Source organism: Gavialis gangeticus, unplaced genomic scaffold (genome assembly GCF_001723915.1).
Source record: "Gavialis gangeticus isolate Ggan-Ray unplaced genomic scaffold, GavGan_comp1, whole genome shotgun sequence".
Classification (NCBI taxonomy): Eukaryota; Metazoa; Chordata; order Crocodylia; family Gavialidae; genus Gavialis; species Gavialis gangeticus.
In genome coordinates this window covers 42,413,183-42,436,806 of record NW_017729025.1, presented here as the reverse complement: position 1 = coordinate 42,436,806, position 23,624 = coordinate 42,413,183, and the positions used below count along the sequence as shown (strand labels likewise).

At 46.6% G+C, this 23,624-nt stretch overlaps 1 protein-coding gene across 2 annotated transcripts in view; it reads left to right on the top strand.

The window, feature by feature from the left end:
* Positions 1-23,624, top strand: part of ZC3H14 (zinc finger CCCH-type containing 14) — a 37,296-nt gene continuing 13,672 nt past the window's right edge. For both annotated transcript variants that reach the window (XM_019518684.1, XM_019518683.1), the window contains exons 1-7: positions 1-141; positions 10,660-10,700; positions 11,066-11,261; positions 11,630-12,050; positions 13,966-14,132; positions 16,542-16,642; positions 21,368-21,523. In XM_019518684.1, coding sequence (XP_019374229.1) covers positions 50-141; positions 10,660-10,700; positions 11,066-11,261; positions 11,630-12,050; positions 13,966-14,132; positions 16,542-16,642; positions 21,368-21,523 — 1,174 coding nt within the window. In that variant the 5' untranslated portion in view covers positions 1-49. The remainder of the gene's footprint in view (positions 142-10,659; positions 10,701-11,065; positions 11,262-11,629; positions 12,051-13,965; positions 14,133-16,541; positions 16,643-21,367; positions 21,524-23,624) is intronic.

Below are 23,624 nucleotides of genomic sequence, written 5' to 3'. Positions count from 1 at the left end.
GGTTTATTCTTTCCTTTTCTAATTAGATGAAGAGCTTCCTGATTATATCATGGTCATGGTTGCCAATAAGAAGAGTCAGGAACAGATGACAGAGGATCTTTCTCTTTTCCTCGGGAACAACACTGTCAGGTTTACTGTATGGTATGTTTATCACTTCTCCATAAGCATTACTTAATACAGTTGTTTTGTGAGTGCTTTCTGTAAATGAGGTTTGAGCTTATGAGAAATTGTGTATCTTATCACTATGCAAATAACACTGATCAAGTAATTGGTTTTTTATATGTAAAGTGAGGCAGTATGGGGAAAATGGTCATTAAAAATTATTATTCTTAGCTTGTCAGTAATTAAGTAATTATTATACTAACAAATACATACAAAAATAAGTGATTAAGAAGCTAGTATTCCCTCTGTATTCGTTGTTCCTGCTGACCTTTTTATAAGGCTTTGAAACATTATGGTAAATGAGGGGACTGTATTCATAAAGGTTAACAAAATGAATTTCAGACATTTGAATCCTATCAAGGGAATTGCTTTCAGAAAGTTATTACTGCAGAATTCCAGATTGTCCGGGGCAGGGGTTCCTGTCTATTGTTTTCGGCAAACCCCGCCCCTTTCTTCAGGGTCGTCCCCCTTATGACCCACTCAGAGTTGCTCCCCGTCGGCTGTACACGTCCGGACCTCCTGCCACGACTTTGGTGATCACCTGGTTCAGTGTTTATTGTCCGACGTGTGTCAGTCCGAAGTTGAGACTCCGGGGTCTTTGGGTGTCCCACGTAGCCGAGGGCTCTGTCGCCCCTACACCCGTTCTACCAAAGTAAAGGGACCGCCCATCACGCGTGTCCCTCGTCAGTTCGTTAACACAGATTCCACAACGGAAAAGGTAAATAACAACACAAAGTTAACAGCTAGGGTTTCTCACCCACTGGGGAGTGGCCTGAGCACCTTGCTGGCCCCCTGGGTATCTCCCTGTATGCTGTGGGCGTCGGTGCCCTCCCTCAGGTGCTCCTAGGGCCTTTCGGTCCCCTTCCAGGCTCCCTGGGGACCCTCGAGCCCTTTAGGCACTGTTGAGGTCCATTCACCTCTTCGCCATGCTCCTCTATTGAGGTAAATACGGCTCCCGCCGGGACGAACCGCTCTTCTGCGGCGTCTGCAGTTGCAGGGACGGCAACGCCGGAGGTTCCCGGCTCCCGGACCCGCAGGGGTTTCCCTTACCCCGGAAGACGCAGCTTCGGTGCTGGGCTGCTTCCCTTCGCCCCCGAGGGTTCCAGCCGGCCTTTCCTCCGCCGCTGCTTGCTTCCGGTTCCTCCTTGCCAACAACAGCCGGCATTTCCTTTATGGGGCCCCAAGCTGCTGCGAGCCCCTCCTCCTGGGGACACCTGTGGAGGGTAAGTAATCCAGCCCTGGGACTTTGTGCCGCGGGGCGTACCGCGGCCCTATTAGTGCCATGGCGTGGGGTTTTAGGGCACGTCGGCTCCTCTCCTCCCCCACATATCCCGCCCCTCAAGAGACCGCCAGGTGCTTTCCTAGTGCCGTCTCCCTCCTTCTCCTCTTTGTTATCCTCCCTTAGTGTTTCGTCTCCACATCTTGACAAGAAATCCGCGACAGTGTTGTCCTTACCTGGCTTATATATCACCCGGAATTGGAAAGGTTGTAGGGCTAAGGCCCATCGCATGATGCATGCGTTGTCCATTTTGGCTGTGTTCAGCCATCTTAACGGAGCATGGTCCGTGACCAATGTGAATTCCCACCGGAGGAGGTAAAACCTAAAATAATCCACTCCCCAACGAATGGCCAAACATTCTCTCTCAATGGTAGAATACCTTTTTTCGTGGTCATCAAGTCGCCAGCTGGCGTAGGCTATTGGTCGCTCAACCCCTTCCACTTCTTGTGATAACACTGCTCCCAAGGCGTAGGCTGAAGTGTCTGTCTGTAGCGTGAAAGGAAGATTAAAGCTGGGTGTATGTAGAACTACATCCTGGCACAGGGCCTTTTTTAGATCTCCAAACGCTTGCAATCGTTTCTCAGTCCATTCGATGCCGCCTGCCTTGCGCCCTTTCATGGTCTCTACTAACGGGTTAGCCATTTCAGCAAACTTAGGAATGAATCTTCGATAGTAGCTCGCCAGCCCGAGAAATGCCCGCATTTGTTTCTTGTTCGTGGGAGCCACGTAGTCTCTGATCGCCTCGACCTTATCCATGAGGGGTTTTATGCAGCCTTGCCCAACCAAGAACCCCAAATATTTGGTTTGTCTCTTCCCTATGGCTCATTTCTTTGGGTTAGCGGTTAAGCCCACCTGTCTCAATTCCCGTAGAATGGCACGGAGGGCTCTTAGGTGCTGCTCCCAGGTTTCTGTATATATTACAATATCGTCAATATAGGCAGAATAGCTCTGGTGTGGGGCTAGGACCCAATCCATTAGTCTTTGAAATGTGGCCGCGGCCCCATTCAAGCCAGAAGGCATTCTCCTAAATTCAAATAAACCCCAGGGCGTGCCAAAGCCTGTTTTAGGTTGGTCTTCTTTCCTTAATGGAATTTGCCAGTAGCCTTTGGACAGGTCTAGGGTAGAAAAAAACTTTGCCTGCCCTATATGCTGAACCAGTTCATTGACCTGAGGCATTGGGAATGCATCGAACTGGGACATAGCATTTAACTTCCTAAAGTCCACACATAGCCTTAAGCTACCGTCTGGTTTCTCCACCGTGACTAGGGGACTACGCCAGGGACTGCAGGAAGGCGCAATAATTCCTTGCCTTAACATTTTCTCCAGTTCTTCCTTTATGGGCTGTCGCCTGTGATAAGGAATCCTGCGCCACCTTTCTCTAGCTATTTGCCCCTCCTTGGTGATAATCTTATGTTCGATTCCAGCCACCCTCCCAGGCTGTTCGGTGAAAACGTCATCAAACTCCCTTAATAACCTCTTTAACTGCAAGAGCTGATTACTTTGCAGCTCCTTCCCCACTGATACGTGCTCTCAGGGTGGGTCCCTCTCCTTATAGCTACTAGTTAGTGCTCCTGGTTCGGCCGTCTCAGGGTCCCGTGATATTAGCAGGCCCTCTGGCTCATGCCATTCTTTCAAAAGATTGATGTGGTATATTTGTCATTCTTTCTTAGTGCCTGTGCGTAATACCTCATAGTCCACAGGACCTGTCTGCTTGGTGATGATAAAAGGTCCTTGCCAGCTTGCTGCGAACTTGCTGGTTGCACTGGGCAGTAACACCAACACTTTTTGTCCCACTCTTAGCTCCCTAGTTCGGGCCTGGCTATCGTACCTTTCTTTCTGCTTGTCCTGCGCATGTTCTAAATTAGCCTGGGCCACTTGGTTCACTGTCTGCAGACGTTCCCGTAACTCCTGTACATGGATTGGGGCTCCCCTTCCCGGGTCTGGTTCGGCCTCCCACCCTTCCTTTACTATGTCTAGTAGGCTTCGAGGCCTGTGTCCAAACGTCAATTCAAACGGTGAATACCCTAGTGAGGATTGAGGAGCATCTCTGACCGCAAATAATAAGGGCGGCACCATTAAATTCCATTTTCTGGGTTCAGCCTGGGTGCACCGCCGCAGCATACCCTTTAACGTTCCATTGAAATGCTCCACCAGGCCATTGGTCTGAGGGTGATACACCGTGGTTTTTAGGTGGTGCACCTGCAATACCTTGCACAAGGCTCCCAACACCGACTACATAAAATTAGTTCCCTGGTCCGTTATAATCTCCTTGGGTATCCCGAACCGAGCCACCCATTTCATCAGCTCCTGAGCCACCTTAGGCCCCGTGGCTGTTCTCAATGGGATGGCTTCGGGAAAACGGGTCGCGTAATCAGTCAATACCAGTACAAACTGGTGCCCTGCTGCACTCCGAGGCAATGGGCCGACTACATCCAATGCCACTCAAGCAAATGGCTCTCAGATCACCGGCATTAATTGAAGGGGTGCTTTGGGCGGCTTGTAGGCACTAACCTTCTGACAGGCTTGGCAAGCCTTACAGTATCTTTCAATGTCCTCATACATACGAGGCCAGAAACACCATCGTATGAGGCGGGCTTCGGTTTTATGCTTCCCCCTGTGTCCCCCGAGAGGGTTATTGTGGGCCAGCTTTAAAAGGGGTTTCCTGTAGGACTGAGGTATAACTAGTTGGGTCACTTCCTCTCCCTCGGTCTGGCCTGCCTTTATTCTATACAACAACCCTCTTCTCAATTCAACCCGGGGAATGGGCCTTTCCCATTTGGGGGACCTTACCTGAGTGGCCAGTCATTCCAATTCCATCTCTCAAAATGGCCGCAACTCTCAGTCATCCTCCTGGGCCTCTCGGAAGCGGCTAGCGTTGGTTAGCGCCTCCATCTCTGCCTCGTCAGTCCCTTCAGACTCGCTCCCTACCAGTCCTTCTCTTGGATCCTCAGACCGTCGGAGTGTGGCCAGTATGTCATATATCTCCGGCCAGTCCCGTCCTAAGATCATTGGGTACAAAATATCCTCATCTAGGCCCACTGGCATTTGTCGCCAGATGCCCTTTACTTGTATGTCCAGTAGCCGCCTTTCTACATACGATTTCTGCTTGTGGAGACAGAGCATATGTACTCCGGGACACTGTCGTGCCTGTTGCCATTACACCAGCGAGGGACGGACCAGCGACTGGGTACAGCCTGTGTCCACCACTGCGGTGATGGGATGTCCTCCGACCCAGACCCGGATTTCTGGTAGGGGCTGAATCCCCTCCGCTCCTTGGCCTCCTACCCCTCAATCCATCGCTTCTGTCTCTGGGGTTTCTTCTAGCTCTCTTCGGTCTCTCCGTGCCCTTGGCTGTCCTCACTCGAAGCCCCTGTGGGCAGTTTTTGACAAAATGCCCTTTTCGCCCACACAAGAAGCATACCAGACTTGTGGGGCTACCCCTTCTATTCACCTTACTTTCCTTGTCTTGTCTAGCGGCCGTGACCTTTCCTTTACTCTCACTGCCTTTGCAAAGGTCGCCCTGGGCGGCATCAAATTGTTCGGCTAACCTCAGGGCTTCCCTTGACGATGAAGGGCAGTGGTATTTTACCCACCTCCGGGTCTCCTCGTTGAGGTCCAATATGAATTGTTCCAGAAGGATTTGGTCACATATCTCCTCTTTCGAGGTCATCTCTGGCCTAAGCCACTTGTTTAATTTGTCTGTCAGGTGTTGCCACAACAGGTGAGGTGCCCTCATTCCTCCCGACTTTTCCTTGTGGAAGGTCTGGCAATGTCGCTCTGGTGTAATATCCAGTCATCTCAAGATCTCTGATTTGACCTTATTGTATTCCTGAGCATCTGCCCTGGACATCACCCTGTATGCGGCCTGGGCTTGTCCGGTGAGTAGGACCCCTAGGTGCCCTGCCCATTTCGACCTCTCTAGTCCGGCTGCTAGAGCCGCTCTCTCAAACGTTTCGAGGAACGCCTCGGGATCATCTTCCCTGGACATTTTTGGCATCCTAAAATCCCATGGCCCTCTCTGGGCCCACACCTGTTGTTGAAGCATATGTTCTTGTATGCTGGTCTGCCTCATCGATTGTTGTTGCTGTAGAACTTGAGCCATTAAGGTCGCAGCCTGCTGCAATGTTTCGGTCACCGTAATTACCTGGGAATGCTCCATCAGGCTTGGTAATCGCTGCTAGGAGGCCCCTGTCGGGTTCCCGGCCAATGCACCAGATGTCCGGGGCAGGGGTTGCTGTCTATTGTTTTCAGCAAAACCCGCCCCTTTCTTCAGTGTCGTCCCCCTTATGACCCACTCAGAGTTGCTCCCCGTTGGCCGTACACGTCCGGACCGCCTGCGATGACTTTGATGATCACCTGGTTCAGTGTTTATTGTCTGACGTGTGTCAGTCCGAAGTTGAGACTCCGGGGTCTGTGGGTGTCCCACGTAGCCAAGGGCTCCGCCACCCCTACACCCTCTCCCGTTCCACCAAAGTAAAGGGACCGCCCAACACGCGTGTCCCTCGTCAGTTTGTTAACACAGATTCCACAACGGAAAAGGTAAATAACAACACAAAGTTAACAGCTAGGGTTTCTCACCCACTGGGGAGCGGCCTGAGCACTTTGCTGGCCCCCTGGGTATCTCCCTGTACACTGTGGGTGTCGGTGCCCTCCCTCAGGTGCTCCTAGGGCCTTTCAGTCCCCTTCCAGGCTCCCTGGGGACCCTCGAGCCCTTTAGTCACTGTTGAGGTCCATTCACCTCTTCGCCGTGCTCTATTAAGGTAAATACGGTTCCCGGCTCCCGGACCCGCAGCGGTTTCCCTTACCCCGGAAGACCCGGCTTCGGTGCTGGGCTGCTTCCCTTCGCTCCCGAGGGTTCCAGCCGGCCTTTCCTCCGCTGCTGCTTGCTTCCAGTTCCTCCTTGCCAGCAGCAGCCGGCATTTCCTTTATGGGGCCCCGAGCTGCTGCGAGCCCCTCCTCCTGGGGACACCTGCGGAGGGTAAGTAATCCGGCCCTGGGACTTTGTGCCGCGGGGCGTACCGCGGCTCTATTAGCGCCACGGCGTGGGGTTTTAGGGCACATCGGCTCCTCTCCTCCCCCACAGAGATGAACTCGAGAACATCATACAGTGCAGTCACATCTGGTTAAAGCAGATTTATTTTGTAAATGTCTCTTTTGTGCATTGTCACAGGCTTAGATGATGATATTGTACACCTGCTGTAGATGCATAGGAATTAGTGTGTCTGGTCCATCTGGTCCTGTGTCCCCTCTTTCACAGTAACTAGTACTATATGCTTCACAGAGACGAACATGCGCAACACCCTAAAAAAACCCAAATACTTATGAACAATTAGGAACCAGCCTAGTTAAATGGGAAATTTCTTCTAAGCCATCCACTCAGGAGCTTAGTTTGTATCCTAAAACATCGCTGGTTATACCCTAGGGTTACCATATTTCCAGGTCAAAAAAGAGGACACCTGTCATGTGAGAGGAGGGCAGGGGGGAATATGATGGGGGAGGCAGTGACATGCTGGTGCCCTGCCCCTACCCATTCTGTTGCCCCTCACTGCCAAGCCATAGCCCCCCTCCCCCCAGCCCTGCTGCTACCCCTCACTTCTGACCCACTGACCTGGGCCCCGCCAGTGCCCCTCACTCCCAAACCACAATACCTAGGCCACCCTAGACCACGATGGTGCCTTTCACTCCCAAGCTGCAGCCCCCCCCACTGTCCCTGGTGGTGCCCCTCACTCCCAACCTCCTGGTGCGGTGCCAGTGCCCTGCACTTCCAACTAACCCCTCGCCCCCCAGCCCTGTTGGAGGGGCCCCAGCTGTTCCTGTCTTGATCAGGTCAGAGATGTCAAATGTCTGGGATTTTGCTTTGCTCTGCTGGTGGGAGCAGGGAGGGGGCGATCTGGAGCACCACATGGGTCTGCATGCTCCTCTGCAGGTGCAGGCAGGTACGCCTTTGTTCCCTGTTACCTCTGATTGCCCTCCTCCTGCTCCCACCAGCAGAGCAAAGCAAAGTCCCAGAGATTTGGTCAGATCTAAAAAACCTACCCAGACAGAGATCAGAGGGCTCAAAAAGAAGATATCTGGAAAAACCTGGATGTATGGTAACCCTATATAATTTTCACCTATTTAAAACAACTCTCTGGTGGTTTATGGAGTTAACCTTTTCTTATGTTCAGGTCTGTAGTATTTTAAAGAGATACTGTGTCATTCTGGAGATTTCCTGACTTTCTGAAAGTTTTTGTCATCATATGGAATTGGTTTCTGGGTTTTTTTCCATCTGGTTGCAAGTGATATTTTTAATTTTTAATTGAAATAGATTCATCGTTACATTTCTCCATTTTTCTCACTTGGCTTGTTTCACTTCACAGCAATTTGTATATGATCACTTTAAATGTTCCCTGTATAATTAGTCAAGTTTCTTTTTCTTTATTTGAGTCTTTCATATAGCAAAAGGGCAGGAAAGTAATTTTAAAGGATGGGGAAACAAAATAGTAAAGGGGCGAAAATTATCAGGAGAAGCTGATGGGGCAGTTGTTTACCTCAAACTCTACTTATCAAGTAGATTTTGATGTTGCATTTTTGTTTCCTGGGCATATTTTTCAATTGTGGTAAAATGTTATATCTCACTTTTTCTTGACACCGTCAGAAGTATCAGAAAAGAGTATGCAATGTAATACTTAAAAAAAATAGGAAGACTTTTACTCACTCATTGATTATTTATCTTCCTGTACGTAAACACTGTTTTAGCTTGTCAGTTAAGTAGAGAATGATACATTTGTGTCTTTCTTCCTTAGTGACTGTGAATACTTTCAAAAACAATATAGATACTCTCAATTTCAGTACTAGAATTTTCCCTAACAATTTTTAGATAGACTTTGTCCCAGACTATGTTATAAAATACTTACTTGACTAAAAGACAAGGTTTTCCACTCCAATCAGCAGGGGCAGGGGGGCGGGGAAGGAAGCTCCTTGTCTTACATTTCTGTACATGGAAACCTCATTAAATACATTGTCTATCATTATACTGCTGCTAAAAGCAGCATGTGCTCAGCAATGGAAACTAGCTGTGAAGTAGATTAAATGTAGCCAACACTGTGCATGACTATAAAACACATGGCCTATATGGGACAAGCATACTGATGGAAACTACCACAAAAATAAGTTAGTGCAGCCCATCTGGGTAAGATGCATGGTATTAACCTTTGCATGCATTTCCCCTCAACACCAACTCTAAAGTCATGGTGAACCACCACACTGAATACACTTTACTTTTTCTTCACCCCCACAATTGAGCTGCACCTTTCTTTTCTGTTTCCAGTGATTCCTGTTTCTTCACCAGGCTTAAATGTCTGACAGACATCACTAAACAGGGCCTCAGACAGTTCATTTAGAATCCGTTTTGCCTCCTCTCTCAGCCTGTTGCGCATGATTAGTGTGGCCCTGCCCTCCATGAAGTGGAACCAGACTAGGTTACCCTACACCTCATTTGCATATAAAAGTTTGAAGGATCTCAGAACTTGTGATAACACCTGTTTCCTGTCATAAGCGGATGGGTGGGGATTATTAGCACTTGAATCTTTTGTAGGGGGTATCTGAAGTACACACAAACTGAGCAATACTGAGCTGTGGGATCACCATGGCTTGAAATGTTGTTTGTTTACTGTGGTGGGGCCCAACCCAGTGAGCCATATGGTAAATTGAATCTTTTAGTTTTGGGCTAATATCATACATACTTTGTATTATGTATAAGTAGGTGCTGAAGTGCTACTTAAAATGTGTTTATGGAGTACCTGTGCTAAAAATTGCAGCAGTTTCAAAAAAACGTAAAATATGTGAATTCTGGATGAACTATCAATATGACATGCAAATTACTACAGCTATATTTATTTAAGTCTTTTTTTTTCAAATTTGCTTCTCATTTCTATCTGCTTAGAGAGAGGAGGGTTGAAAAGTAAGGAGGCGGGGAAGGAGCTGCAGGAGAAAGAAATTGAGGGGGTTAGAGGGCAAAGGGGCTACCTGACCCACCAGATTTATATTCCCTTCTGTAGCAGTGGGAAGGGGACAAATTCAAGACAGATACCTAATAATTACATTCTATATTTATACATTTTCCATATATAGAATCTAATTATTAGGGGGTGATTTTATAATCGAGGTTGTCTTGTATTCGAGTAAATGCAGTGGTATGAGAGAAGGTAGTATGTAATAGAGAGTAATGTTGTTCATTTAGTCTTGAAGTTTAAAGCATTTGTTCATAATGAAGTTGGGGGGATAGAGAATTTGAGGTGTAAAAAGAAAATAAGAAGTGATTCTTTATTGTTGAATAGCATTGTCAAGATTGATTCATTTTTTTTAGATTGCTGATTTTAACAATATCTTTTTAAGCTATAAAGAGAAATAGGACTCCTGATCTATAAGAGAAATATAAATTTACTTTATAACAAATGTTTTAGCAAATATAAATATTGAAGAATATAGTAGTTAAAAACAGAAAAGATTAAGATTATGTGAAGCATAAATTTATGCTACCATTTAAAAAATTAAATGGTAAAAGATAAATCAGAAGAGATTAGTATTTTGAAATTTGGCTTTTATGGTCAGATCTCCATTTCCTAGATTTGCTTCTCTAACAGATGGTCCTAATTCTTATATAAAAAGTTTGAGGTTTGAGTTCCAAAAGTAGATACACATTTTTGGTTTTGTCTGCTCAGTCAGTTTTAAATTTTACACAGGTTTGGTTTATGCCTTTTAAAGTAGTGTCTATTTGGTGTTTCTTCATACATTCTTCATGCTAAGACATTGAATTTGATCTGGCTAAAATTCATTCATTTTTTAACATATCTCTTAAGAGCATTGCCTATAAATCCAACATCTGTTAGAAATATGGAGACTGACTAGATTAGGTGCAGTACACAGCATTTTCAAAAAGGTTGGCTGTAGAGTCATTTTTAGCTGTAGTTCATATTATAACTGAAAGGTTATTTAGATACAAATGTTGACTGGTTTTCTTTTGCAGTTGGACATAGAGATGGAGGGTTGATTGATAGATGAAAAGTGGGATGTCCCACAAATTAGATGCACGGGGTGGAATATAAATCTAAATAATAATAACTGTAACAATAACATATATAAAAAATCTATAGAATGTGGATGACTTTTGATAGATTATTGCTTTGAAACAATTTGAATAACTCATCTTTTCTTTCTCCTTTTTCCCCACCTCTCAGGCTCCATGGTGTGTTGGATAAACTTAGATCTGTAACTACTGGTGAGTAAAGTTTGTCCAGAAGAGCAATAACTTAGCTTTGGAAATAGGCATCCATGCAGTTTTGTATGCATTCCATATACGCTTGGCAGGTATTTTTAAAGTTATTAACTGACTATCCTTAGTTTGTATGATTTTATATAGTTTATGTAAACTTAAGGGTCCTGGCCATTGAGAAAAATGTTGTATGGTACTTTGGCGTTTCAGAAAATGTGATTTTGCAAATGGATCTTGCTGCTTTTTTACATTGGAATCAAGTTGCTGCTGATGGTTAGTTCCTCATTCTTCTGTAGTTTTGAGGTTGCACTTGCTGCTTACATTTTACTTCTTAAATTTTATGTAAAGGTCAAATGTAACTTTCTCCACAGAACCAACTAGCCTAAAATCCTCAGAATCTAGCATCTTTGAGAGCAGCTTGCCTCCCAGCAAAAACAGTTCAGGTGGGAGTGATGAGAGAAGACGTGAGGAAATCTTACAGCCTCTTACAGTCTCCAACTCTCGGTCTGAAAGAAATGACTCACGAGTTTCAACCAGCTCACAAGAGCAAAGAGCCAATGCTGTACGGTACGTCTGCTAATTGGCAGGTACACAGACTACATGAAATATGTTACTCTTGTTATTCCCTACTGCCCTTTGAAACAATTAGATGGTGAGATCAGAACTAAGATATGGAACCTATTTCAGCTTCAAGAAGAAAACAAGTTTGCATAAACATCATGTTATACCAGGAAAGTTATCTTTATGCTGTTTCATGCAATAAATGTGCATAGTTTATCTACCAAAAGATAGAGGTTAAATCTGTCAGAATTCTTAAGGAATCAATTTTGTATTTTTCTTTCTTATCCTTACCTACCAAAAAGGTTTTTCCAATCTTTTTTTATAAATGTTTATTTGGGAATTAGTTAAGTATTTGCAACCTCTTCTTTCACCAGGCAGTCTTGTGAAGATGGATCTGCATCCCGCTTGATGTCAACAGTCAAGCCCCTGAGGGAGTTGTCACCTTCTGAAGCTGTGATTGACATTAAACCCGAACCAGATGATCTCATTGATGAAGACCTAAATTTTGTTCAGGAAAATCCATTGTCACGGAAGAAACCTATTGTAACTGTAACTTACGGCTCTTCTCGTCCTGCTGCTGAAATCTACAGACCACCAGCTAGCAGAAGTACAGATGCCGGCATGCACTTAAACAGATTGCTGCAGCAAGGTGGCCAACAGGGAGCCAGGCAGTTAGACATGCAAAGCTGCAGGTCTTTGGAGGCAATCCAGCTATGCAATCCAGAAGCATTTGGCAGCTTAGCAGAGAGTTACAGGCCTGCCTCCAAACTGAGTGCTGATAAAATAAGCAATGAGGTTAGTGTACAGATGTAAATTATATTTGTGCTTGACCCACATGCAACAAAGACATAGGCCACGTGTACACATGGTGTGGATGTTTGGTTCCTCAGAGACAACTAGCGGCAGCGCACCTTGCACTGCTGCTTCTTGTCCCCAGGGAACACCTGTGCCATGCATGCTCTTGCACACAGTGTGTTACCCTGGGGGCGGCAGGCGAGGCTGCAGGCAGCACTGGGCTGGCCCCAGCAGCCTTACCTGAGGACCTCACGGGGCTGCAGCAGTGGTGATTCTGCCACGTGGAGCCTGGCTGGCAGCCACAGTGCGGCTCTGGGTGCCCAGTTCCACTTTTGAGGAGCGCACGCTGCTGTGTGTGCACTGCTCCACTTTTATTCTCTGCAGGATTTTTTGACCCCTGGAAAGCACAGAAAACAACTGAACATGTGCCACATACTGCATAGCCACACTCGTCTGGACACGGCCATAATGGGCATCTACAGCTAAATCCTGCCTTCATGGAGGTCATTGGGAGTTTGACATTTATTTCATTTGGAACAAGTTTTTACCCATTGTGTTTCCCATCCCAAACTGATTGTATAATTTTTTAAAAATTGTCTCAAAAGTTGCTGACTAATTTGATAGAGCAGCTCTAGTTGGATGCTTTACTAATCTGGGGTATTGAAAGACCATATTTACTTAAATACCACATGCACCTTTTCCCCCAAAACCAGCCTCCCAAAACTGGGATGCATGTCTTAATCAGGGAAGCTGATTTCTATGCCAGAATGGAAGCTTGGGGGCAGGGGGATGGCTGTTCCACTTCTCTCTCCTGATTGCCAAATTGAGGGAGGAGCAGAGTCCACTCTTCAGCGTCACAACTACAACCACTGCCAAATTGGTTTCAGCTTTTGGCTGCTCAGTCAAAGGCTGCTGCCATTCAGCAGTGGCTATGAATGGCTGTGTAGATTTTGGCTAAGCAGCCAGGGGAAGGGTGAGTGACCTGAAGAGTATACTCTGCCACTGCCCCACGTGGTCAGAATTCATCCATGATTCTGGAAAAGTCTTTTGGTATGTGGTATGCAAGTGAATACAGTAAAAATGATGGTAATTTTGATCTCTAGACCATTGGAGTAGTTGTGGTCTTGCATGAGTTCTTTGCAGATCTGTCAAATAAAGACTGACACTAAAGGGTGAAAGAGCAAATACATCCATCTACTTGTTTATGTACATATTTCTGTATTTTTAATGTGCCAAGCACCTTGGTATCCAAGTTGCTTGAATCTTGGTCTTAAAAGCATTATTATTTGCATTTCAAATAATGAGCCATAGTCACAGACCAGGATGCTGTTATGCTAGACATTGTACAGACACAGATTAAAAGATGGTTCCTGTTCTACTCTCTTATGGAAGCCAAAATCCTTTTGACAGCTAGCTGATCATTTTAGGAGTATCCAGGTACATCTGTGACATCTGTGTGTATGAACGAAAAAGGAATAGCTGACTTTCAGGTTATTAGGGCTCCTAGCTTCTTAATGAAGTTTAATGTTTACTTAGGAAAATACAAGGAGTATGAATTATCCCCTTCCCAGCCAGGTTTCATCTTATGTTAACTCAAAAGGAGTTGACTTGCCTACAAGACCTCATTCTTTCTATTACTGTTAGTTGGACTATCTCTAAGTAACTCTCTTTTTTTGCTCTCTGCTATTTAATGTTTAACCATGGAAAATTGCCAGTAATTAAAGTAGCTGTTTTTTCACATCCTTTGAACTCGGGTTCTCAATGTTTTCTGTACACAGTAAAAAAAAATCTCAATGTCCTAGGTATTGTTTAACAGGAAGTTCACCATCTTTTCCCTTTCAGCAGAGTAATAATTTCTTTCCTTGTTTGTATATCTGCAAATCTGATCAGTGAATTGTTTTGACTGCCTGGTTAGTTGCAGGAAGAAAGCTCCAGGAAGAGAAAATTGCCAGTTATAAGTTCAGTGGTCAAAGTGAAAAAATTCAGTAATGATGGAGAAGAGGAGGAGGAAGAAGAAGACTGTGGGTTACGGATAGGAAGCATCTCCAGCAGTGTTTCTGTACCGGCAAAGCCTGAAAGAAGGTACTTGAAAATTTCTATGATCTCAAATTTTTCATTATCAGTCTAATCGGGAACAGAAAGCCTTGAGAGTTGATTTTCTGTGCCCCTCAGTGTTGCGATGGGGAACAAAAGTAAACACTGTTTACTTTCATTCCCACCCCTTGTCCCTCCCCCAGCCCCTCAGCAGCTTCCTGATAGCTGCTGAAGGGCTGGGGAAGGGACAAGGTTCCCACACGCACCGTGTCAGCTTGACGTTGCCGATGCGGTGCGTGTGGGAAGAGGAGTAGCCATGTGCTGCTTGGGACAGGATGAGCCCAGATGGAGCGGCAGCTGCACCTTCCCCCTACCTGTGCCGGTCAGTCCCGAGTGGCACCCAGCTCCACCGCCGCTTCTCCTGGCTGGTGCTGACCTGGGCAGGTCTGTCACTTCCAGAGCAGCACGCAGCTGAAGCCGGATTCCCACGTGCTGCTAGGGACAGGAGGAGGCTGACCAGGTCAGCACCAGCCAGCAGAAGCAGTGGCAGAGCCATGTGCCACTCGGGACTGACCAGCACAGGCAGGGGGAAAATGCAGCTGAGCCCCTGCTGCTCCGGCCGGGCTCATCCCATCCCGAGTGGCACACGGCTCCACCGCTGCTTCTGCTGGCTGGTGCAGACCGGGCCGGGCTCCTCCCTTCCCCAGCAGCACGTGAGGAGCTGACTTCAGCTGCATGCTGCTTTTCCTGGCCGGTGCTGACCCGGCTGGATCCGTCCCATCTGAAGCAGCATGTGGCTGAAGCCGGGTTTCCAGAAGCGGCTGGGGACAGGAGGAGGCTGGCTGGGTCTGCACCACCCAGCAGAAGCAGCAGCGGATGGGACGAGCCCAGCCAGAGTGGCAGGGGTTCAGCTGCATTTTCCCCCTGCCTGTGCCAGTCAGTCCCGAGCAGCACACGGCTCCGCCGCTGCTTCTGCTGGCCGGTGCAGACCGGGTCAGGCTCCTCCCTTCCCCAGCGCATGTGAGAAGCTGACTTCAGCTGCATGCTGCTTTTCCTGGCCAGTGCTGACCCGGCTGGATCCGTCCCATCCGAAGCAGCATGTGGCTGAAGCCGGGTTCCCAGAAGTGGCTGGGGACGGGAAGAGGCTGGCCGGGTCTGCATCACCCAGCAGAAGCAGCGGTGGAGCCGTGTGCCACTCGGGACAGGATGGGACGAGCCCAGCCAGAGCAGCAGGGGCTCAACTGCATTTTTCCCCTGCCTGTGCCAGTCAGTCCCGAGCAGCACATGGCTGCGCCACCGCTTCTGCTGGCTGGTGCTGACCTGGTCGGCCTCCTCCCATCCCCAAAAGCACGTGGGAAGCCAGCATGGGGGCCTTGGCAGGCGGGGTCATGGCATGACCTGCAGGGCAAGGCGGCAGGAGCCGGTGTCTGCTGGACCCCGCGTTCCGGGCTCGCAGCGCTGGGGCCACCAGGGCTGCGTACACGGGCGGCCAGACACCGTGGTGCGAGGGGCCGTGCGGGCAGGTGGGTGAGGGGCTGCGGTGCAGCGGCCACCTCACTTCAGCCCCCCTCAGGCAGCACCGGCTGGTGGGGATGTGCTGCTTGGGGGATGGGGATGTGGAGCTATTTATTTCTCCCCTTCAGTCTCTGGGGCAATAGCTGGCTGGATGCGGAATGGGTCCCTCCTGCCCCTGCCCACCAGCAGCTACCATGAACCTTGCAGTAACAGGCAGGTGCAGTTGGACTACACAGCCCAAGACAGAGGGTGTTTGAATATGGCTCGCCGGCGCACTGGGTGATTAAAAAGTTCATGATCCAGCCCCGCATTCAAAAAGGTTGGACACCCCTGCTCTGTAGAATCCTAGGGCAGAAGAAGCAACTGGCAGAAGCGTTACATCTGCTTACAGCCTCAAAGAAGTTCCTCTTTGAAAGGAATGTTTTTGTGGTGTATCTGCCATTTTCCTGGAACTCCAAATGGCCTGAGCATGTGAAAACATGCTTTTTGTAATGCTACAAGGGAGTTCATAGTGCTACATATGCAGCCTGTGTCCATACCCTTTGCTAGTTTAAATTGTAGCAGCTGCTGTATGCTCCTAAGCAACAGCTCCCCTTCCCTTTTTAAACAGTTAAAAATTGCATTTGTTCATATGCTGAAATGACCTTTTTCATGATGTTTAAAAAAGGAATGAGGCTGGGGATGTACTGAATTTTTACTAAGGATTTTGGTTCATTGCTGCCTGGTCACCTGGTCAATTGGTTGAAAACATTTCGATGGAAAAAAGGATTACTTAATCATATAAACATATCATTTGTAGAGTGTCATGATAGTGGATATTATGTCAGTAAAATGATAAACAAGTACCTACAACGGTCAGCTGAATTCATATATCTGCATAGAAAATTAATTGTATTTCTCTCTCTCTCTCTCTCTCTCTCTCTCTCTCTCTCTCTCTCTCAGACCTTCACTGCCACCTTCCAAACAGGCAAATAAGAATTTAATTTTGAAAGCAATCTCTGAAGCCCAGGAATCGGTTACAAAAACAACCAATTACTCCACAGGTAATGCATACTGTTTTTATGCTTGGCAAAGCTATGCTATTTCTACATCATATCTGATAAATCAGCATTAATGTATGGTGTTGCAAGGAAAATAAAAGTGTAATTTGAAACCTGATATAGTTATACAGCTTGATCTATGGAGAATTCTTTATATATTCTGTATCTGGCAATAACCTACAGAGAGAAATTCTGGAAATAGAGCATAAACAAAGAAGAAAAAGTGCTTAAAATACTTGAAATTAGAAGTGGTAGAGAAATGCAAAAAGGCTTCCCCCAGTGTTAGGAGCTGCACAGGAAAAGTCATATGTTCCAGCAGTAAGGGGCTTCTCTGGTGTAACTGCTAACATCTGGAACTAGTTACCTTTTAGTTTTTAACCCTTTTGACTTGTGAAATATGTTTCTGTTTGGCCAATTGCTACTCTTCACCTCCTTCACATATTCTCTTCCTGCTCTCATAAAAAATGAAGCTAAGTAGATAGCAATGAGGCAGACCACATGGGATTTATGAATAACGAAACCTGTCGAAACTCCATCAATGATGCTTCACTCATATTCCCTGAACTCTGAACATACTCTAGATAGGAGGATTATAACTCCATTTGAGTGGTTCATGGATACCTTTGAACAGCTGTCCAAATATAGGCATTAAGTTCTAGGAAAGGATTTAACAACAAATGAGTGATTCTTCCCATTCCTACCAGTGTCTGCACCTTTCCACTGACACATATGAGTAACTCACATATGATAGTACTGGATGTGGTCTACCTTGACTTTAGCATGGCTTTTGATACGGTCTCGCAGAACATTCTCACAGGCAAGCTAAGGAAATATGGGTTGGATGAATGGACTGTAAGGTGGATAAAAAACTGCCTGGATCATTGGGCTTGGAGACTAGTAGTCAATGGCTTAATGTCTAGGTGACAGGAAGCCAATTAGACATCAAGTGCCGTGCCCCAGGGGTCAGTCCTGGGACTGGTTTTGTTCAGTATCTTCATCAATGACCTGGAAGATAGCAGATGACAAAGCTGGGAGGAGTAGTAGATATGCTGTGGGGTAGGATTAAGATTCAGAGAGACTTAGACAAATTGGAGGACTGGACCAAAAGAAATCTCATGAGATTCAATAAGACAAGTGCAAAGTCCTGCACTTAGAATGGAAAAATCCCATGCACTGGTACAGGCTGGGGACTGACTGGCTAGGCAGCAGCTTTTGCACAAAAGGACCTGGGGGTTATAGTGGACAATAAGCTGAATATGAGCCAACACATGTGCCCTTGTTGCTGGGAAGGCTAATGGTATACTGAGCTGCACTGGTAGCACTAATGAGTCCTGATGCAGCACTGATGAGGCTACATCTGGAGTACTGCATTCAGGTTTGGGCCTCCCACTACAGAGGGGATGTGGACAAATTGGAGAGAGTCCAGCAGAGGGCAGTGAAAATGGTGAGCAGGCTGGGGCACGTAACTGCTGAGGAGAGCCTGAGGGAACTGGGCTGCTTTAGTCTGCAGAAGAGATTTGATAGCAGCCTTCAGCTACCTAAAGGGGGGTCCAAAGAGGATGGAGTTAGACTGGAACAGATTACCCAGAGAGGTTGTGGAATCTCCATCCTGGGTGGTTTTTAAGACCCAGCTAGCTAAAGCCTTGGGTGGGACAATCTGGTTGGGGATGGTCTGGCTTTGAGCAGGAGGTTGGACTAGGTGACCTCCTGAGGTCCCTTCCAACCCTAATTTTCTATGATTCTAATGTCATGCTGATACTACTTTGTGCACGACTGGGAAAAGATCATTCAGTGTATCTGTCTGGCTAAGGCTTCTCCTGTACTTCACCATCATCTGAAACAAGAATGAAAGTGACCCAGAAAGCTAACCAGACCCATCATGGCCATCTCCCACAGACACAGAAGTTGACTGCAGCAATAAAATGATTGGTTATTTGCCTGCATATTTGGTTATCACTGGGCTTCTTTCTCACTCTGAAAGTCCTTGCTTACATGGGCATGATGGCATGGGTGCTGCCAAGTATATTAAAAAACGTAAGAGATGTAGAGGAGTACTCTGTGGATAAAAGTACAATGATAAACACATATTAGAGTCAAGGAGATGGAATATTTTCCAAGGACTATTATTCTGTCTTAGAGAAGATATTTAACTGAACGAAGTTAAAGGTAAGGCAGGCAGGAAATGTGTCATTAAAGATATGTATCCAGTAGCTAGCTGTATTGATCGATACCACCTGAAGGTTAAAGATAACATTAAGATGAAAGACATTTAGAAGGGAATCTGAAGATAGCATAGATCTGTAGCATGGTTTGGGCTGAATGGTTGAGGATTGCTCTGAAGTCAAGGTGATTTCTTCTTAGCAAGGCTTCTTTTTTTTTGCTAGATCAAAAAAAATCAGAACTGAGAGGTATTTTGGAGAAGAATTTTAATACTGGATACTTATTTTTTAAATCTAGTACAGTATGTTTGCAGAAGACTTCAAATATCTGTTTGAAAGAGCTGGAGAATGTAGTTTGCAAAAAGTTATCAACCGGTGGTATAGAGAAAAATATAGGGAATGGTGTCAAATAGGTAGCGTGACCCTTGAGGCATGAATTTCCTTAAGAAAAGATGTGTCCTACAAAGGGGAAATAAAGAAGATGGGAAAAATACTGAGATTACATAAGGTGTTATAGTTAAAAGGATTCTTATACTGAGAGAGAAGACGGAGGAAGCATGGCTATAGAATGAACTGGTATAAATGTAAATGGGGATGGAATTAATAGTATGAGGAGGAGGCAAAGATCACTACCATCTTTGGAAATAAACAATGAAGTTAGCTTGTTTGGGAGAATAATTTATTGAATCACTGTTATAAAACACATTCCATACAAAAATAAACTATTAAAAGAACATTTTAATGGCTGAAGTGAATCACTCATAAATTAGGAAATGCCCAATGTAAAGTAATCTGTACATCATTAATCATGTCTTTGGGTATAAGCATCCCAACATAGCTTTTAATTGCATGTTCACATACTAATTTCTTCACAGGCCCCTTACCCATTCAGTGCCCAATGAAGGAGGTAGCTATTCATTACCTTTTTCTTTTTATCCTCACTATGCAGTGTCTTTCACTAAATAGTCTTCAAATCCTCCAATAAGTAATGGAAGTTTCAGTTCTTCCTGGAGCTTTCTTTCACTCCTACCACAGTATGTGAGCACCTCTCAGGCCACTAATGAACTTGTTTTCAAGAGTTAGGAGGACCGTGTTATGCCCATTTTACCGATGAGAAGCAAAATTATTAAAACAAGCTAATGAAAGAGATATGAGAAGTCAAACCTATGAGTCCTGACTCCAACCCAGACATTTACAATCAAATGGCTTTGGCAGCAGGCTCCGTAAATGTACCATGAAACACTACAGGAGGCTCAGTGGAGCCTGGGAGCACATACATTGCAGGAGAGGAAATGTGGCCAGAAACATTTACAAATCCACTGAAAACTTTACTGTGCTTGCAACAACAGTAATTTTGTGTGGTTTTTAACTTGGCCAAAATGGGAACATATGCCAGGAAGAGCTGGGGCTGCACCAGGTGGGCAGTGGCGGCACTGGGAGATGGGGCTATAGGGGGCTGCAGCCCTGCCCCATAGCCCCCCTTCCCATGCCACTGCTTCCCACCCCGAGCCCAGCTCCCACTGAGAAGAGCCCAGCACAGCTGCAGCTCCACCCTGTAGTGCAGCCTGTCTGCCCCACCCCACACAGATCCGAGGGTCACATGCCCCCCTTCCCTCGTGCCCCCCCGATGAGCTGCAGCTCCATTCCCTGCCCCTTCCTGGCTGGGCAGCACCTACCCCAGTCTCTGCCGCACTCCCTTCCTCACCGTGGGGAGTGTTGAACTGCCCTCCTCTTCTACCACAACAGACTTACCGGCTGCACACAGGTCTCCAAGCTGCCAGGCTGTGCTCCTCATTGCCTGCGTGCTGCGCTGCAGCTGCACTCACACAGGCATCTATTGGCTGCATTGGGCTGATTTCCAATACAGCCAGTTTTGTTTATATCGGTGCAGATCCGATATCAGACCAATGTATCGGTGCACCTCTATTAGGACCAGCTGACTCTAGTGGAAACTGCCAATTTATTGTGCCTTAATTACATGTATAGATGCACCCACTAAGTGTCAGATATCCTTAATGCAGTTGGTTCTGCCATCCCAGGCATATTATGGTTTGTAATTACTTCACATTGTATTTAAACAGAAAATGAAACTAAGATAACTTAAAACATACTGGATAAAACAAAGAAAAAAGAGACTGAAAAATAAATCCAACACTTGGCAGTGCCTCATATACTGTCAGGTCTAGCCACGTGAAATTCATTTAGACTACAGCAGTCCATCCCCCTCCCCACCAACACACACACACGGTCTGTTTACCATTTTGTTCTTTGTTTAATTATAATACTTCTTTGTCTTGGAAAGTGGGTTCATGTATGCTGTTGCTATTATTAATCCGATTGCTTCAGTGGAGGCTACTGATAGAGCCCGCTAGCTTTTGTGAGAGGTCAAAAATATATCTTACAGCTAGGTGTTCTGAGAAGCAGTACATGCCAGTCCATATACTGCTTTTATTGTATATATTTACTTAATTTTTGAGAAATAAATTGCATGTAATACCAAAATAAATCTAGCATCACTGCTTTATATTTCATTGTTATCGTGCTCAACTTTTGTTCTCATGATTTAAAGTTCCACAGAAACAGACGGTTCCAGTTGCACCCAGAACTCGAGTTGCCCAGAATGAAACTCAGTTAGAAGTAATCCATGTGCAGACCCGACCATCTAGACCATGCTCGCAGACTCAGGCAGAAGAACTAAAAGACCAGACAATAGAAGGAATTCAAGGTAATTCTGACAATGCTGTTCAAAAAGCAATAAATAGTAAAACTCCTATGCATGAAAGCCTGAAATAGGCTACATCAGTTTGCTGCATCAGAATGCAAAAATGGATGCCTGTTGTTGGCTTTAAAAGTAGGTATCAGTTATAAGCAAGGGGTGCATACAAGTATTACATTTCTACCAGTGGAATTGCAATTTGACAAGCGCGCGCGTGCCTCCAGTTTGAGATGCTACAAGAGGCATGCTGTGAATGAAAAAAAGTTCCCCACACTGGAAATCCAGGTATCAAAAAAAAAAAAAAAACCCGCAGGAAAAAACCAGGGCAAGGTACAGTCCTGAACTGTGCCCTGAGGTAATCCGAAAGCCGGTTCTCCAGAGCAATGCTCTGGTTTCTGGACCAGGAAAGCTGTGCGCTAGCAGGGCAGACCAGGCTGGGTCCACTCAGCGTGTACAGAGCCCATGTCACACAGCACAGTGATGCCACAGGGCGGGGGCGGGCAGCGTGTGGAGGCTTCTGCTCAAGCCCCCCACTTGCCCAGTGCTAGTATTCTAGCACTGCTAGCCAGCCGGGCTATGTCCAGTGCAGTGCTGCCGGACCCACAGTCTGAATGGGCTCGGTGTGACCTGACCTGGCACGGCACAACCCACTAACATGCCTTTGCACAGGACTGGGACATACAGCTGGCCCCCGGTGCTGGCCCTGGGCTCTAGCTCCCCCTGGCTGCAGATCTGGGAGGAGCTGGGCAGGGTCATTTTGCCTCAAGTGGCACAACTTGCCCCATGCCAAAGTGCATGTCCAGAAACGTGCGCTAAGGCAAAAATCCCCAGCACAAATTTGTTTGAGCTGCTGCAAGAGCACGTGCCTGCATGTGTGGATGTGCCCTAAGTGTAAAAGCGTTCAAGCAGTTTCTGTCAGAGCAAAAGTAGCAGATCTGGTAGAAACTTCCACCACCTCTGAGGAGATAAAAGTAGAGTTTCTACTGGAGAAATGAACATCTGTATACTTTACCTCTCCAGTAGAAGCCTCCATGCTATTTTCTGGCTTCCCAGAGTGCATAGCTCTAGTCCTTTCCCCTCCAGAGAGATAGTCTGTGATATAGCTGGACTCTACTGCTGTGGCCTAGCACCAAAGCAAACCTTTCCCCTTGTCAGTTTTGGGGCTGAGAAAACCCCCAGCCCCTCTCCACAGCTCCAGGGATGTGCAACTGACAAGTCCCGTGACCAGCGCCTGGGCTTTAAATGCTGCCCCCATTGCCTATCCTAGCAGTGGAAGTGGTATTTAAAGCCTGGGTGCCAGGAATGGAGTAGGGAAGCTGCCGCTGCCCACTCCCCGGACAGAAATCCCTAGTGTGAGGAGTCAATGAAGGGGTGGCCCTGCTGCTCAGTCCACTTGGGAGCACCTTGGCGTGAGCAGTGCCACAAGGGGGTCTGCTCACTCCCATCTAAGGTTCTGGTTTGAGGAGTGGGCAGGGGATTTGCCCCACTGCTCCAGTACCCCACTCCCAGGACCATCTAACCCCAACCACACACACCTGACCTGCACTGAAACTGGGAACGTGGGCTGATGCAAAGAGTAAGGCTCCAGGGCTGCTGGCAAGGAAATCGACAGGCTTGAAAAGTTAGTAGTGGGTTTTCTGTCTGAAAGCTTAATAGCTGAGAGAGAGGAGGGGTGTTGTGAGGAGGGCAGATGGCCCCCTCAGCCAGCCAGCCCTGACCTGTTTCTTTGGATACTGTCAGCTGTCTCCAGGCTAACAGGGGAGCCTGCAAAGTACTCGGGGGCCCCTTGGCTGGGCGCTGTTGGCAGCACAGACTGTCTCAGAGCACTTATCCAGACAGGCTCATGGAACCTTGCACAAGCATTACACAGTAGTGCTTCTAGCTGCTCAGACTAAACTGGTTAACTTCTACTGGTTCATCTGAGAACTTGCATGCATCCAAGGTTTGTTATAATGAAGTTTTGCTATAATATATAACAGACATGATTTGTTGGAGCAATAGGACCTAAAACTTCTAAAATCTCTTGAAAGATGTGGGATAAAAGCGCCTAAGCACTTTTGAAAATTGGACTTGGGAGTCTAAGTCCTGTTATATCAAAGAATTGCTCCTA